The following is a 15065-nucleotide window of genomic DNA, read 5'->3' on the forward strand; positions in this document are numbered from 1 at the left end:
ACCATGCCTCAAACTATGTACTGAATTGCACATGGACTTTAACCCATCAATACTACTTTTATACCTGTTGCATCCTACCCCATTCCACCACCACTATTACTCCAAAAACCAAAGGAAGGAAAAGGTCCTACTTGTACAATGATATTTGTGGTGGCAAGGAACTGGAACCTAAGAGAATGCACATCAATTGGGGAATGGCTGGGCAAATTATGATATATGAAGGTAATGGATGGACTAGTTTCAGAAAAATATGGAAAAACTTGTATGAAGTGATGCAAACTAAATGGAGTAGAACAAGGACTACAATTTGTCCTTGTACAATTTGTGTTATAACATTGTAAAAATGATTTCTGAAAGAGGTAAGAACTCTGACCAGCCATGGCCTGAAGATGGCACGCTTAACCATCTCTTGGCAGAGGTGACAGACTAAATGTGCAGAATTAGATTTTTGGACATAGCTAATATGGGAGCTTGTTTTTATCGACTATGCAAATTTGTTACATGAGTTTTTTCTTTCTTTTTTCCACTGTTTTTAGGAGATAAAAATAAAAAACGAAGTGCCTAATTTTAAAACGTACTTTGAGCTTCATTACTCTTGACTGGTAGATGTATAAAAGATTTCAATTCCTTCTATATCTCCCTTAGTCCTGAAACTTCACACCTTATCTGTTGTTCTGAAGCCATTCAGAATGAGCCTGCAATTCTGGGTAGGACTGATTTCTAATATGTGTGTAGCTTCATTTCTCAGAGACAGAGCCAACATTCAGACCCAGGGAGTTGCTATGGCAGTCAGGGAATCTACCTCCTCAGCATCTTTTGTCCACGAGATTGATTTGAATGCTATAAATAAACTCCACAGTAAGGAAAATAAAGTTCCTTGAAATCCTGGCCTTTGTTGATGGATGCCCATGGTAGGCAGGATAGTATAAACTTAGGTCTTTATTCTACATTGCAATAGTCAAGACTACTGATTCTGCAAGACAAACGGGTGGCCTTTTAAATCCAAGTCTAGACTAACTGACAGATGAGAAACTTATGAAGGAGAGTTGTCTTGATTGCTGCTAGCCTTGCCAATGAACAGGCATCAATTTACAAGGCTACTCTGACAACATGGAGTCATCTACCAGTCATCCACTAACCTTTGTTGATAAAAGATCTTACTGAATTCCACATGAGTAAAAAGCAAATTAATTTAGTGCTTTTCCTTTTTCCTTAATGGGAAGAGAAAATAGTTTCAGTTCATCCTATTTTTAAAATTAGCAACAGATGATAAATTTTTATTCAACAAATATTTTAAGAGAAACTTCAGATTCAGGTTATGGTCAATTATATGCAAGAAGAGTGGGAATGGAGGAGGAAAGAAAAGAAATCAAATTTTTATTTTTATTAAATATATTCTCTTGGCACAAATCTTAAAATATAAACATTATATATATATATATATAAACAAAGTATTTTCACTGCATCAAAATATAACTCCAGACCAATAAAAGCAATCGAAATTGACACATGGACAGCAATAACACATCTTTACAAAAGGCATTTAACAGTGTCATGTGTTATGTGCATAGGCAAGCTAGGTGGACAACAGTGTCAAGTCCCTGCAAAACACAGCATTTGGGGAGAACCAGGCATTAGGGAGTTGGTTATTCAGAAACGCAGCATAGGGAGGCCAAAAGGCCCAAGAGTACCTGATTCTAAAGCTCTTGAAAGGTTTCGGGACCAAAATCTTTCTGTCTGATCCAATTCGGAAAATTGCACTTTTTCCAAGAACTTCTCACTCACAAAGGCCACTCACACATGCACACAAAGCACCTCTTGCTCACTCGCTTGTTCATACACTCCCACTATTAGATCTACTGGTTCTGAGACCACATCACAGCTGATGTGAACTCTGGGCTTGTCCACCCAAAAAATGACCCACTCCCCCCTTCTCTCCACTACCCCCCACCCCTGCATCAGGTCCATGTCTTCCTGTACTTCCTCTAGGGAAGTCTGGGGTAGATTGCTGCTTTTAAAACAGGCTAAACCAACAGGGTTCATTTAACCTTCCTGTCAAATGGCTCAGCAAAATACCCCAAAATTCTCCAATGAAGAAAAGGTCTCCCCTGGCTGTACTTTCCCTTCCAGCAATGTTGATAGTTTCTACTAAAGCTTAGCTCAACCAGAGTATGAGGAAATGGAAGGTAACCTGGCTTCAAATATCCAGCATCACATTTCTGTGGTCTGGCTGGGCTTCAGCAACTGTTAAATTCATGTATCGCCCTGGAGACTAAAAAGGCCCAAAGGGAAGCAGCTGCCATAGCAGGGCAAAGATACTGGGGTGCTGGTGTTCCTGGATTTTTCTTTCTTAAATCTGTTCCCTGATTTGCGATCTCTGACCAAGAAGATGCTTCATCTGGAAGATGGATGGGGGAGCTATGGACAAGAAAAAAATGACCCTCATTCTTGAATGCTCCATTTCCATCAAAGGAAGGACCCTGCATTGGATTTCTGCCATTCAGACTCAGAATGTGCACAGGATCATTATGGCAAACTCCTTAAAAGACAGGCCTTTCCTGATAGCATTTGCTTACATGGAACAGGGGCAGACAACAATTTCAAACTGTTCTCCCTCGGAAACATGCAGCTTGGCCAAAATGCCTCCTGGGTAACAAAATCCCCGAGAGCACTGAGGTCAGAGGGAGGAATAACAGGATAATGTAACATGATGTGCTTGGCAGAGAATGTACAAAAGGCCAGAATACAGCACAATCTCCAACAACAAACCCATGGAGAAAGAAAGAGATGCTGGGCCAGTAGAGGAGAATGAGCTGAGCTCAGAAAACAGTGGGGAGAGAGTGGTGTGAAGATCAGAGCCCTTGCCTTCCCACAAAAAGCTTGCAGCCTGGGGGGAGTGGGAAGACTTCCCCTTAGAATCATGACCCATTTCTGACTCCTCTGTTCAGGCAGGATTAAAATTACAGGATAGGTATGCCATGTGCAAAATGTGAACAGAGAAGGCTCTTCACACCCATAAGCCAAGCACTAGACAAGGAAAAAAAAAATCTCTATTTAAAATGCATGTAAGACAAACAGATTTTACACACACACACACACACACACACACACACACACACCTGCAGCTACTTTCATACACAAAGAAAGTTGCAAAGTTTCCTTCAACCCCCAACCAAAACTACTTTAGGAAATGGAACTAAAATGATTAACTCTGTCATGTGAATAAACATGAGGATCAGGGAAATATTTTGCTGGAAATAAAATTTGAAAAAATGAATTTCTAAGGCCCACTATAACTGCTATTACATCACAGGAGGATTTTCAAATGTATTGTTCAGTACATTGGGCTATCTCCAAAGTCCTTTTTTTTTTTTTTTTCAATTCCAGTTTAAACTTCTGAAGGACACCATAAGGACTTGTTGGAGATTGCCCAAATGTGATCTCATTTCAGGCCAACAAATGGTGACATAGCCAAATTTAAGCTCCTGTCTTTTCTACCTCTATTTTAAAACATGACACAAAATCCTGTGGATGCTAGTTTCCCTAAAGACGGATTTGGGAAGTGTTACTGGAAGGGGGTGTCAAAACACAGCACTCAGAAACGAACACAGCACAAGACTTAAAAGGGCCACTCAAAGCAAGTCTTGGCTTCCCAGGTGCCTAAAACCATATGAGATCGTGCTGGGCTGGAGGGGGCTCAGTGGGGATAGACGACTGTCATCCCCTTCCTCCTGCCCTGCCTTTTAGGAAAGTACAGCTTATTTTCCTCAAGGGTCTGGGAATGGCACTTTCCATACCATTTAGAAGGAGACCCTCACTATTCCTATACCACTACCTAGAGTTAATGCTTCACCAGGGATACCTTCCTAGTAACAGGAAGCTTAACAATCCAGATTCTGAAAGTACAGCTACAGGACCTTGTGATGATAGAGAAATACTTAAATATCCAAGTTGATTGTCCTTAGCTGAGTGGGACTTGATTGCAAAATGGGAGCTCATCCCGTTAGCTATTTGGCTTTAAAGCAATCTCTGTCCAGAGTGCAAAATCAGAACCAAACACAAGGGCATTCAAATTTCACTGACTGTGCAATGATCTTCATTCTACACTAATGAAGTCATGATACAGATTTTGACCTTTAAAAAATCATAGTTAAAAATACCAACATTGGAAAAGGACTTTCTCTGCACCCTGTGATTTATCACATGCAGTCCTTTCCATCTGAGCAGCAACCCTCTGAGAAAAGAAAATCTCTTTCCATGCCCCTTCCTGCTTCTGGTGTGTGCTGGGCCTCCTCATTGTAGAACCCCGGGACCCTCCAGGATGTGGGACCCTCTCTTGTGTTTCTTGTGCTCCAAGATGTCGCTTAGGATAATTTGATATGTTCCCCATCCCTTTAAAAGTATGGGTGGGTGGGGAGGTGCTAAGCCAGAGGTGCAAAACCTCTCCAGGAAATACCATAATGGACACTTCAAAGTGCCAGGCTGTGTGCCAACTCCTCAAAGTGGCCCCGAGCGAGGCCTTGTTCTTCAGGATCCATGGTCCATGGAGAACTGGGGAACTATGGCACCCGAGAATGAGATCAGGTGGCAGTTACATGACTATGAGTCACTGTGGGAGGGACCTATTGGAGGGTACCATTTTCTATGAGCAAATCCAAGATGAGCCTGCTCTATTTTAAGCACAGAGGCTGATCTACCCACCAGCTGTAAAAAAAAGCATATTGATGAGTAAACTCCTAAGAAAACAAGGATTTACATTCCTTGATCTGCTATATCTGGTGAGAGACTGAATTCTTCTTTAAGCTGGTCACTTAGCAGCAATTATATTCAATGAAGGAAATGACCTATGATTTTCAAGTTTACAAAATTCCCTGTTTAAAATCTCAAAATATTTGACATTTCCAGGGAAATAAGGAAGTTCGTGGTACTCACACATCAGACAATGAATGCTATACAAAGAATGAAAGCATTTGAGGAGGGATATGGTAGTGATAGGAATCTACACTTACTTTCTATAACAGTTTTGTAAGACTTAGGAGGGTTCAAAGTATATTCATCACATGCCATTGGGATAAAATTTACCTACTTCCAACAGCTCATGAGCAGAAATTTAAGATGGTCCCACAGACCCTTTAATCCCATTGACTTTTTTCACAGCCACGGACAGATTAAATGCAACAAGTCCTAGACCCTGGATAAGAAAGAATTTGGGATTCTTGATTTTGATGAATCCATTTCCCTTCTGGGGACCAATTTTTAAAAAATGAATATTAGAACTCTTGAATTTTTTCTTTTTTCAAAAGAATATTAATCTCAATTCAGGTATCTAGTAGACAACCAAACTTTGAAAAGTGAAATACTGCACTTTGTAGGATATTTAAAACCAAATACTAAGTTGCATTCCCTAAACACCCTTTAGACAGTGAACATTTTAGGATCTCCTAATCCCTGGATGTGCTCTGGGTCCAGTTCAGAAGCATCATCTTCTTGACTAATTTGAGGATTAGACAGTTTCAAGGAAAGAATTCAGAGGGCAAATGCTGCCCTCTGCGCAGATTACTTGCTGCTCTAAGAGAACTCGGTGTTAGAGAAGATTAATCTTAAGTGCATATTTTCAGAACTGCAAACTCAATTATTTAAAAAAATAAAGTAAAATTTCAAATCACATTTCACAATAATGTAGGGGATAGCACTAGCATTTTCTACATATACACATGTGCTTCAGTAAGTATTTTGGGTAAGTGAGCATTAGAACATTAACTCCGATTACAACTTCTGTCATCTAATTTACGAAGAAGAATCTGCATTAGGTCAAAAGTGGTAAAACTGATTCCCACTGCTATTGGGCCTTTAAGCCAGTTCATGCTCAATCCCTTATATAACCCTTGGATGACTCCCTCTTCCCTGACAATGTCTTGCAAAGTACATAAGATGCTATCATAAGTCTGCCCCTTTACTCCTGCTGTCTGCATCCGTCGCCGTACCACATCTAGGGGGTAGGAGGCTGACTGGCCAATGAGACCGGCACATGCACCAAAAATCATTCGCTCAACAGGATATGGCTGTGATCGTCCACTGTGTTCTAAAAGAAATGAAATAAGAAAAATAAACAAAATTGCCCACTCAAGACACATCATGTATGCTTAATAAATGCTTGTTGAAATGCATCTCTAGGCAGAGATCTAGCCACCAAAAATGTGACTGGTGCCATTCCAGTTCCTGCTATCATCATACCAGGGTACATTTTAAGTATTTAAAAAGGCTCAATAGGCTCTGAATAAATTATAGACTCATAAGTTAAACAGTTTAGCAGAGATCTCAGCACGATTCTGCTCTATAAAATGTGTAATTGTGCATTACAGTTCCTGGATGAGCAGGAACACTAATAGGAGCATACCCTGGATAAAGTCTCAGGGCAAAAAAGAGTGTATAGGTTAACTCACAAACCATAGCACAGACCAGGAGAGCAATAACCAAACCTCTCCTTAGATGATCCCACTTTGGAAGAACTAAAAAAAACAAAAAAACAAAACAAAAAAAAAACTACAGACTCATAGAGCTAACAGAAAACAGTAGCACAAAAAATGTAAAACTTGGAGGTATTCCCTCCATCTGGGGAGTAAAGTCCAACTTTAACAAAGTTAAAAGACAAGAAATAGGCTGGAAAATGAGCAAATAACAACAAAGAAAGAGACTGACCATAGAAAGTTATTATGGTAACAGGAAAGATAAAAATATAAATTCAGAAGACAACAATGTCAAAACAGTTACAGGCAAAGTCTCAAAGAAAAATGTGAACTGGTGTCAGCCCCACCCTCCCAAAAAAATTCCTGGAAGAGCCAAAATGGATTTTAAAAATCTGATAGGTAGAAAAAAATTAGGAAAAGATATAAGAATAATACAAGAAAGTCATGAAAAACGAGTTAACAGTTTGGTTTAAAAAAACATAAAAAAAAAAAATACTGAAGAAAATAACACCCCTCCCAAACAAACAAACAGAATAGTCCAAATGGCAAAACAGCACGAAAATCCACTGAAGAAAAGCCCACTGAAGAATATAATTCCCTAAAATCAGTACTGGGTAACTGAAGATAAGAACTCCATGAGACATCGAGAAATAATAAGACAAAATTAAAAGAATGAAAAAGAAGAAGAAAACTATCTCACTGAAAAAAACAATTGACCTGGAAAATAGATTGAGCAAAGAAAGAATTTAAGAATTACTAAAGTATCTGAAAGCTATGCACAAATAAAAGAACCTAAACATCATATTTCAAAAAATCACCCAGGAAAACTGCCCTGATATCCTAAAACCTGAAGGTAAAATATAAAATTGGAAAACTCCACCTATCACCCTTCTCCTCAAACAAAGATCCTCAATCAAAAACTTGCAGGAACATTATAGCCAAATTTCAGGTCAAGGAAAAAATATTGTAAGCTCTCAGAAAGAAACAATTCCAATGTCAAGGAGCCACAGTCAGAATCATGCAAGATTTAGCAGATTCTGTGTTAAAGGATTGGAGGGTTTAGAATATGATTTTCTATAGGGCAAAGATGCTAGAATTAACAACTGAGAATCACCTACCCAGAAAAACTGATGCAAATTCAAATAACTCTAAGCACCATCTCACACATAAAAAGAAAATGACAAATGTTGGAGGGGATGTAGAAAAATTTGGACACTAATGCAATACTGGTAGAACTGTGATTTGATTTTTTGTCTCTCTTCTTTCACAACATGACTAATAGGGAAATATGTTTTGCAGGATTGCAAATATATAACCTATATCAAATTGCTTTTCTCAATGAGACAGGAGAGGAAGGGAGAAGAAGGAAGGATGGAGAGAATTTGGAACTGAAAATTTTAAAAATGAATGTAAAAATGTTTTTTAACATGTAATTGGAAAAAAACTAAAGTATTAAAAAAAAAAAACCCACATCTTATTGCATAGGGACCAAGCAGCATATAAAAAAGGTATCTTCAGGGGAAAAGTGCTATTCCAGGTCTGGGAAAAAAAGCTTCCAAACTTAGTCCAGACATACCATTTCAAGTGAGCATCAAAATCAATGATGAATATTTCTGTTTTTTAAAAAAAACAAAAACAAATCCATTCCCTATTCTGAGTTTAGTATTTTTCTTTAACTAACCCCTTTGCCCCCAGAAGAAACAGTCCCACACCATTTTCTCAAGGCCCTCTTTACCATGGTGAAATTTCTTTAGTGTTTCATAGGTGAAGAAACTCAGCCCAGCATAAGGAATGACTCCAAGAATTGTTGGCATAAAGCCCCTGTACAAAGATTTTAGACCTTCTTCACGAGACATCCGAATGAAGACATGAAAGATATTACTGTACCTGCCAAACAACAAAACCCATTAGTGCCTTATATTTTCAAAAACCTTAATAATGGCCCTCATGGGTCACCTGCTCAATTATCAGAATTATTGGAATATAGTAGAAACAAAAAACCCAAAAAACCCCACAGGGTTTGAAGTTCTAAGACCAGGTTTCAAATGACCATAGGTGAGTCACTGAAAAATGGAAATAATCATATTTGTACTATCTACTTCATAAAACATTTTGCAAAGTACAAAATGATCATATTTTAATTTAATTACAACTCACATTTCTCTACAATGAGATTCAAATAGTCCAAACAAATATAGTCCTTTGGAGTCAATGTATTACTTCCAATAATTAAGGTTTACTAATTGCTTCCACCAACTTCCATCAAAATATGTTAGGTAAAACATTATAAGAAATAGTTAGTTCCACAGAACAACATTATAAACAAAAAAGAGGTTCCTGAATGGGAAACATTCAGACTACGAAAACTTTAAAAATAGGTCTTTCCAGATACCTGAAATAATTCTGAATTCCCAGAGTTGAGTAGAATCAAAGGAATTAAAGGAAAGACGGGTGCTAAGACTCTTGCTGTCACCAATAAAGGGGAGTCAGGGCCAGCAAAAACAAGAAATGGCTGCATTTTGGGTTCTATGGACCATCAATCATCCCTCTGTCTTGTCAGGAAGGGAAGCTTGACAGCCAAGAGCAGTGGACTACAGAAGGAATGATGGGTGGCTGCACCATGCCAGACATAGGGGAAGGTCCTCCAAGATGGCCAACTTCCCAGATGGATGCACTAGGACAGACATCCCTCTGACCCTGTCAAAATCTGCCCTCATGTACCAAGTATAAAGAGACTTTCTGCCATGTTCAAGCAACTGTACAACTTGCTTTCCTTTTTTTTTTTTTTTTTTGAAACTGTCCATATAATTGGTGTCTTAGGCAGATGAATTTTATAACAGATTTATGACATTATAGAGTAATCTGGTTAAATGCCTAAACAATACTGAGCCAGTTCTTAACATAAACAGACCATTCCACAGATCTTCTCTTCGTCTCGAAGGGTTCTGCTCCACAGCTCTGTGCCCCCGCCCCAGCTGGAGAAGGTTCAGGACCCCCCTCCCTCCCCGCCAGAGTGGCTTGAGAATGACCTCTGGTGAAGGGCTGCACTGCGGCTGTGGCTGCTGACTGCTAGAAGCCGGTGTGCAGCCCAGGCCAGTGTAGTTCAAATTTCCATAACGTAAATTTACATAAAGCGAGATTTGTACTATGAAAAGAATGTCATGGAAAGTATACCCAAGTATTAGAATAAAACTTCAGTATCTGGGACTAAAGAGACAAAATATTTGGTTTGAAAGTTTTCTATCTCTGTTCAACACAGGATTATACTTAAAACATCCGATTCAAGGATAGTGTGCCAACCAGCATGAAAAAGCAATTACTGTTTTTCTTACTTTCTTCCACCACCTGCTGTGCCCTGTGCCACACCTAAGCATCATGCCCCAATGGGTAGGGAGGTTAGGGAAAGAGATCTTCAAACTAATTTAGTTTATAATTAGGAGCTGATGTTCAAGATACAGAATCATTGCTAGGTTCCTGGTCACTGAGATCAAGGAAATCCAACTCAGATCTGGGACTCTAAAAAAAAAAAAAAAAAAAAAAGAGGGATGGATCCAGCCTTGAAGACTTGGTTTAGATCCTGCTTTCAGATATTTAATAGCCGTGTGAATAAGGGCACACCATTGTACTGCTGAACATCAGTTTCCTCCTCTGTAATTAGGGGATGAAAACTGCTTGAGTAATTACCTTACAAGGTGACTGTGAGGTTCAAATAAGAACTTAAGTAAAATGCTTTGCAACCTCAAAAGTGATTCTGTAAAATGTTAGTTATCATGTGTTCAAACTCACATTTCCTTATGTGTGACAGCCATCCGGGCTCTCACCAAATCCAGTGGGTAGGTTACGGAAGCAGCCGTCATACCAGCCAGTGCACCGGCAACAAGTCTTGGCCAAGGGGGCAAAGCTCTGAATTGAAGTGAGGAAGACAAACGAGAGGGGAATATAAGGAGCAATAAGTTGTCTTGATAACTTACAGCCTAGAACCTGAGTTATTCTGTGCATAACCTCTTGGCAGCAGTCCTGGTCAGAGCTGGCCCTGCCTGGATCTTGTGGCAGTGAGAATAATAGAAAGCACACTCGAATGAGCATCAGAATTAAAGTGCTACCTGTGTGAGCTGAGGGCAAGTCACTTAATCTGAGCCTCAGTGTCCTCATCTGAAAAATGGGATACTCCCCCTTTTTTAAAATATATTTTATTTTATTTTATAATAACTTTATATTGACAGAATCCATGCCAGGGTAATTTTTTTACATTATCCCTTGCACTCGCTTATGTTCCGATTTTTCCCCTCTCTCCCTCCACCCTCTCCCCTAGATGGCAAGCAGTCCTATATATGTTACATATGTTGCAGTAGGGATACTCCCTTTTGGACTCTGTATTCCCAGGGAACAGCTTCTGCTCTGCAGCCATGCTCGCTGCAGGGGTCACTTTTCAGGTCTGTACCTTTCAGGGATTCTTCTGGCATCTGAACTTTCCCTGACAGCAGCAGTATTTTGTACTAGTTGATAAAGGCCCACTGTCTTTCCCAGTTCATTCCCGAGTTTTGCTTTTCCCCTCCCCATACCCACAAGAGAAAAGCAATAGAACGTCTCCCCAGGCCAGCTCAACAATTGACTCTTGAATTGGGCTGATAAGAACAGCATTAAAGACATCAGGTCAGCTAATCTCACTGCCCTCCCTGGAAAAGCCCAATCTCTGTGAAGCAGCTCCAGGTCTATTTACACTGGAGACAATGCTGTCAGTGCTTGCCTAAAATCAGCAAGAACTAAGGCTGCTACCCTTCCAAGTCAGCCCCATCCCATTTTCAGGGAGCCGTGAAATGAAGAAGGAAGCCCCTTCTGCCTTACTCTCCCTCGAAGCCATAGTAACGGCCCAGGATCAATTTGTACTCCTCATGGGCACTAAACTGGATGGCAGCATAGGGGATCACCCGGACCATGGTGGCAGAGTTGCCTCTCCACAAGCTGAAGAAACCTTCATTGAGGTAGGTGAAGTAGATGAGCTTAAAGGCTTCCTACATACAAAAGAAAATGAGAACAAGGAGTTAGTGGGTTGAAGAAAAAGCACCAGGTCTTGCTTTGTTTTTTTTCTTGCTTTGCCTTTCAAACATTCACTTGGGGTAGAGCAAGTCCCTGCAGGGTGGGATTCCTGGGCTGAAAACCTGAACAAACCGGAAGTCATTAGCCACTGACACTCTTCCCTTATGGCCCTAGCACTCTGGAGAGTAGGCTAGCCCACTGTGTTGCTGCACATATTCAGACACGCAAAGAAAGCCCGAGCTGCAAAGAGATTCCCAAGACCTGTACCGAGAGACAGTGTCCCTTGAAAGCTCCACACCGTCACTTCTCAGTCCAAGCAGTGGTGGCACCAATCACACCATGCAAGGTAGTCACACCCTCTACCTTAGGCCTAGGGGTTTATTATCAGGTCCCTGTTCAGTCCCTGAAATTTGGTTTGGGAAGGAAGAATAAAGGGAAAACTGCATCTTTCAAAGAGTTTTCTTTCCTGCAACATTTTATAAGAACATGTTCTGCAAACAAAATGCAAGCATGATAGCTGTTAACCACCCCAAAGTGGAAGGCTTTGAGAGAGCTGGGAAGCAAATCCTTTAGGTCAGCATGGGTTACGCACTTTGCCTCACCTTGGCAGAAAATCTTTTTGAAGACACTGGAAAAAACACAAGAATAAGAGACTGTTAGGACTCGCAGGACTTGTCAGGAGCAAGATCGAAGTTCCATGTAACACCAACACAAATCATTTCTATCACTGACTGAATCAAAGTTTGAAAAATGTGCAGTATTACTGATGAACTATAAGTATAGGACTAAACTCCTTTTATGACTGGAATCAGAATTTTATTTGACATTCTTAAAATCAAAAACTAAAAATTCCCAAGCTCTGCCACTCATTAAAAATGAGGGCCCTCCCTCTCTGTTCAATTTTCTCCTTCCAGGCTGCCTTCACAAGATTCTGTCCCCTGAAGGACAGCTGAAGGCTCCCAATTAAAGGATGGGCAGTGATTCACACACCTTAGAAAGCCATTACTTATTAAAGAACAGGGCTGCTTCAGGGAAAGGATGTAGTCCTTTCTGCCCAGGCATCAGCAAAGCCTTCCCTCCTCCTCTCTACAACTCCCTAATCTTGCCTCTTCTAGGTGACAGGGAAGCTACATGAAGCTGGGACCCCACATGGCATCCCTTACATCTCTACATTATCCCTGATGGCTCAGTAGCCCTGAAAATATGGCCATCCCAAACTTGGGAGCCCCTTAAGAGGTCTGGTCCTGAGACAGCATCCTTGGCTCCTCTTCCAGGTAAATCTTGTACTTTCTTCAACTTTCTCTTTTGCTCAAGCCAATCTGGTACAAAGGTGGCCAGATAAGGCAATGAATTCTCTATCAAAGCATTTATTTGAGTGCTTACTACGTGGTCAGCACATATATACAAGATAAAATTCCCGTCCCCATACAGCTTACAATTTGGTCAGAGAGGTAAACTACAAATTCTGAAACAATGCCAAACAGAGTAGAACAAATGACTGGTGCTGAGAGTCTATAAACTGAACAAGAATCCCTTTATTCAAATAAAACATCTGAAGAAACAGAGTCAAGCAAAAGATAAGACAGAAGTAAAAAAAAATTCAACTCTCTTACAAGAGACTAATTCTGGAAAGTTTCATGCTGAGGGAAAATCCTTGATCTTCACTGAAGGACCAATAAAACTTCCCACCATTCTGAGGGGCTCTGGATTGATCCTGCTTAGATGATAAGAACTGTCAAGGCCTCATGGAAAAGTACCAAGACAAAACGCTCTGGCTGAAAACTGATTATTCAGAAGCAACATGATAGTTTACTATGAAGCTATAAAGAAGTGGCTAGATAGATTCATGGACTGGAATCTGGACAACCTGAGTTCAAATTCAACTTCAGACACTTCCTGGCTGTGTGGCCTGGTCAAGTTACTTTGCCTCTGTCTGCCTTAATCCACTGGAAAAGGAAATGGCCAGCCAAGCAGTCCAGCATCTGTGCCAAGAGGATTCCATGGACAACATGGTCAGCCCACAGGGTTACTAAGAGTCAGACACAACCAAACAACAACAGGAAGCCATAAAAGGTTCTAATCACCTAAGTTGGGCCCATCCTCGCTGAGAACATATGCACCAGGGTTATGCCCCTTGGGGGCATGCAGAATTCAGGACAAATCACACTGAGCTGGTTTTCATCATCATTATCCTTACATCAGATGTAAAATAAACAAGTCAGTCTTAAAGGAAAGTTCATAGAAATTTGTTGACTGAAAAGAAGAAGCTTGACTCAAGAGCATGTATGTTTTGAAATCAAGGTGGAAGAGTCCTAACTTTTTGACCCTGAGGAATGATAAATTAAACTGATGATATTCACATATGATCAGAACTTTTTTAGCATGAGCCGGTCCCTCCATCCACCTTCTCTAGGTTACTGACCAGTCACCAAGAGGGAAAAGGGCTTAGGTGACAAGTACAAGCTTCCCTGCAATCTTGGACCCAAGAGTCACTCAATCACCATAGTTTTCTACAGAAACCTTGGGTTTGACAATCTTAGCAGTGATAAGGTATCTAAGATTTCACTTGGTCCAATCTCTGGCCTCTTAACAGTTCCAATGGACAGGTTGTATTGGGCTTTCATTCAAATATCTCTATGAATAAGTCAGTCTCCCAGTCTAGATGTTTATGCTATGCCTTCCTTAAAGAGGTGCTGCTTAAACTTTAAGGAAACCATAATAATAATAACAATAATAGCAATAACAACAGTAGCTAACATTTCTACAGTACTTATTCTGTGCCAGATGCTGTGATAAGCTCTTTACAGTTATTATCTCATTTGATCCTCACAGCCTTGGGAGGTAGGTGCTATAATTATCTTCATTTTATAGATAAGGAAACTAAGACAAATAGGGCAAAGTGATTTGTTCAGTTTTACATATCTAATAAGTGTCTGAAATCACATTTGAACTCAAGTCTTCCTGACTCAAGCTCTGGCACTCTATCCATTAAACCATTCCCACTTAGAAATTCGTTTAAGAAGAAAAATGCTATAAAAGCAAAGATTACTTTATGGCTCCAAACTAGTATAACAATGAAAAGCTTTCTACTTATTGCATAGCCAAATGTTTGAACAGAGAGAACTGCTGGTTAGTGATGAGAAACAATTATAATTATTAAACTTGATAATGAAAAACCAGCCCCTTCAAAGGAATAAGGGATTCCATGAAGCACTGAGTCAGAAGGCAGAGGCAATATGGAACAGTAGAAGCAGGCTCAAGTTCCACCAATAATTGGCTATATGATCTTGGGTAAATCACTTAACTGTTCTGTGCTTTGGTTTTCTGATCTGTAAAATGAAGGAAATGGACTAGCTCAGTAGTGTCAAACTCAATTAGAGCCAGATACACATCAACTTAGAAAAACTCAAATTAACATTATTTATGTTGTATTATATTTTTACTTATTTTGTTAAACATATCCAGTTACATCTGAATCTGGTTTGGGTCACACTGGGGAGTTCAGTAGGACCTCATTTGACACCACTGAGCCGAAGATCTCTAATAGAACTTTCACAGTTG

General features: G+C 40.0%; 1 protein-coding gene and 1 long non-coding RNA gene across 2 annotated transcripts in view; one reads left to right on the plus strand and one right to left on the minus strand.

Annotated features, from left to right (window-relative positions):
• Positions 1-1233: 1233 nt before the first annotated feature.
• Positions 1234-5388, plus strand: LOC127545195 (uncharacterized). Its single transcript, XR_007949609.1, has 2 exons — positions 1234-1902; positions 1963-5388. It is a non-coding gene; the product is annotated as an uncharacterized LOC127545195 (long non-coding RNA).
• A 254-nt stretch (positions 5389-5642) lies between these two features.
• SLC25A42 (solute carrier family 25 member 42) overlaps positions 5643-15065 on the minus strand; it is a 53482-nt gene continuing 44059 nt past the window's right edge. The window contains exons 4-8 of the mRNA XM_051972308.1: positions 12107-12132; positions 11313-11479; positions 10254-10370; positions 8203-8354; positions 5643-6082 (exon numbers count right to left, since the gene is read on the minus strand). Coding sequence (XP_051828268.1) covers positions 5757-6082; positions 8203-8354; positions 10254-10370; positions 11313-11479; positions 12107-12132 — 788 coding nt within the window. The 3' untranslated portion in view covers positions 5643-5756. The remainder of the gene's footprint in view (positions 6083-8202; positions 8355-10253; positions 10371-11312; positions 11480-12106; positions 12133-15065) is intronic.

This window comes from Antechinus flavipes, chromosome 1 (genome assembly GCF_016432865.1).
Source record: "Antechinus flavipes isolate AdamAnt ecotype Samford, QLD, Australia chromosome 1, AdamAnt_v2, whole genome shotgun sequence".
Taxonomy (NCBI): Eukaryota; Metazoa; Chordata; class Mammalia; order Dasyuromorphia; family Dasyuridae; genus Antechinus; species Antechinus flavipes.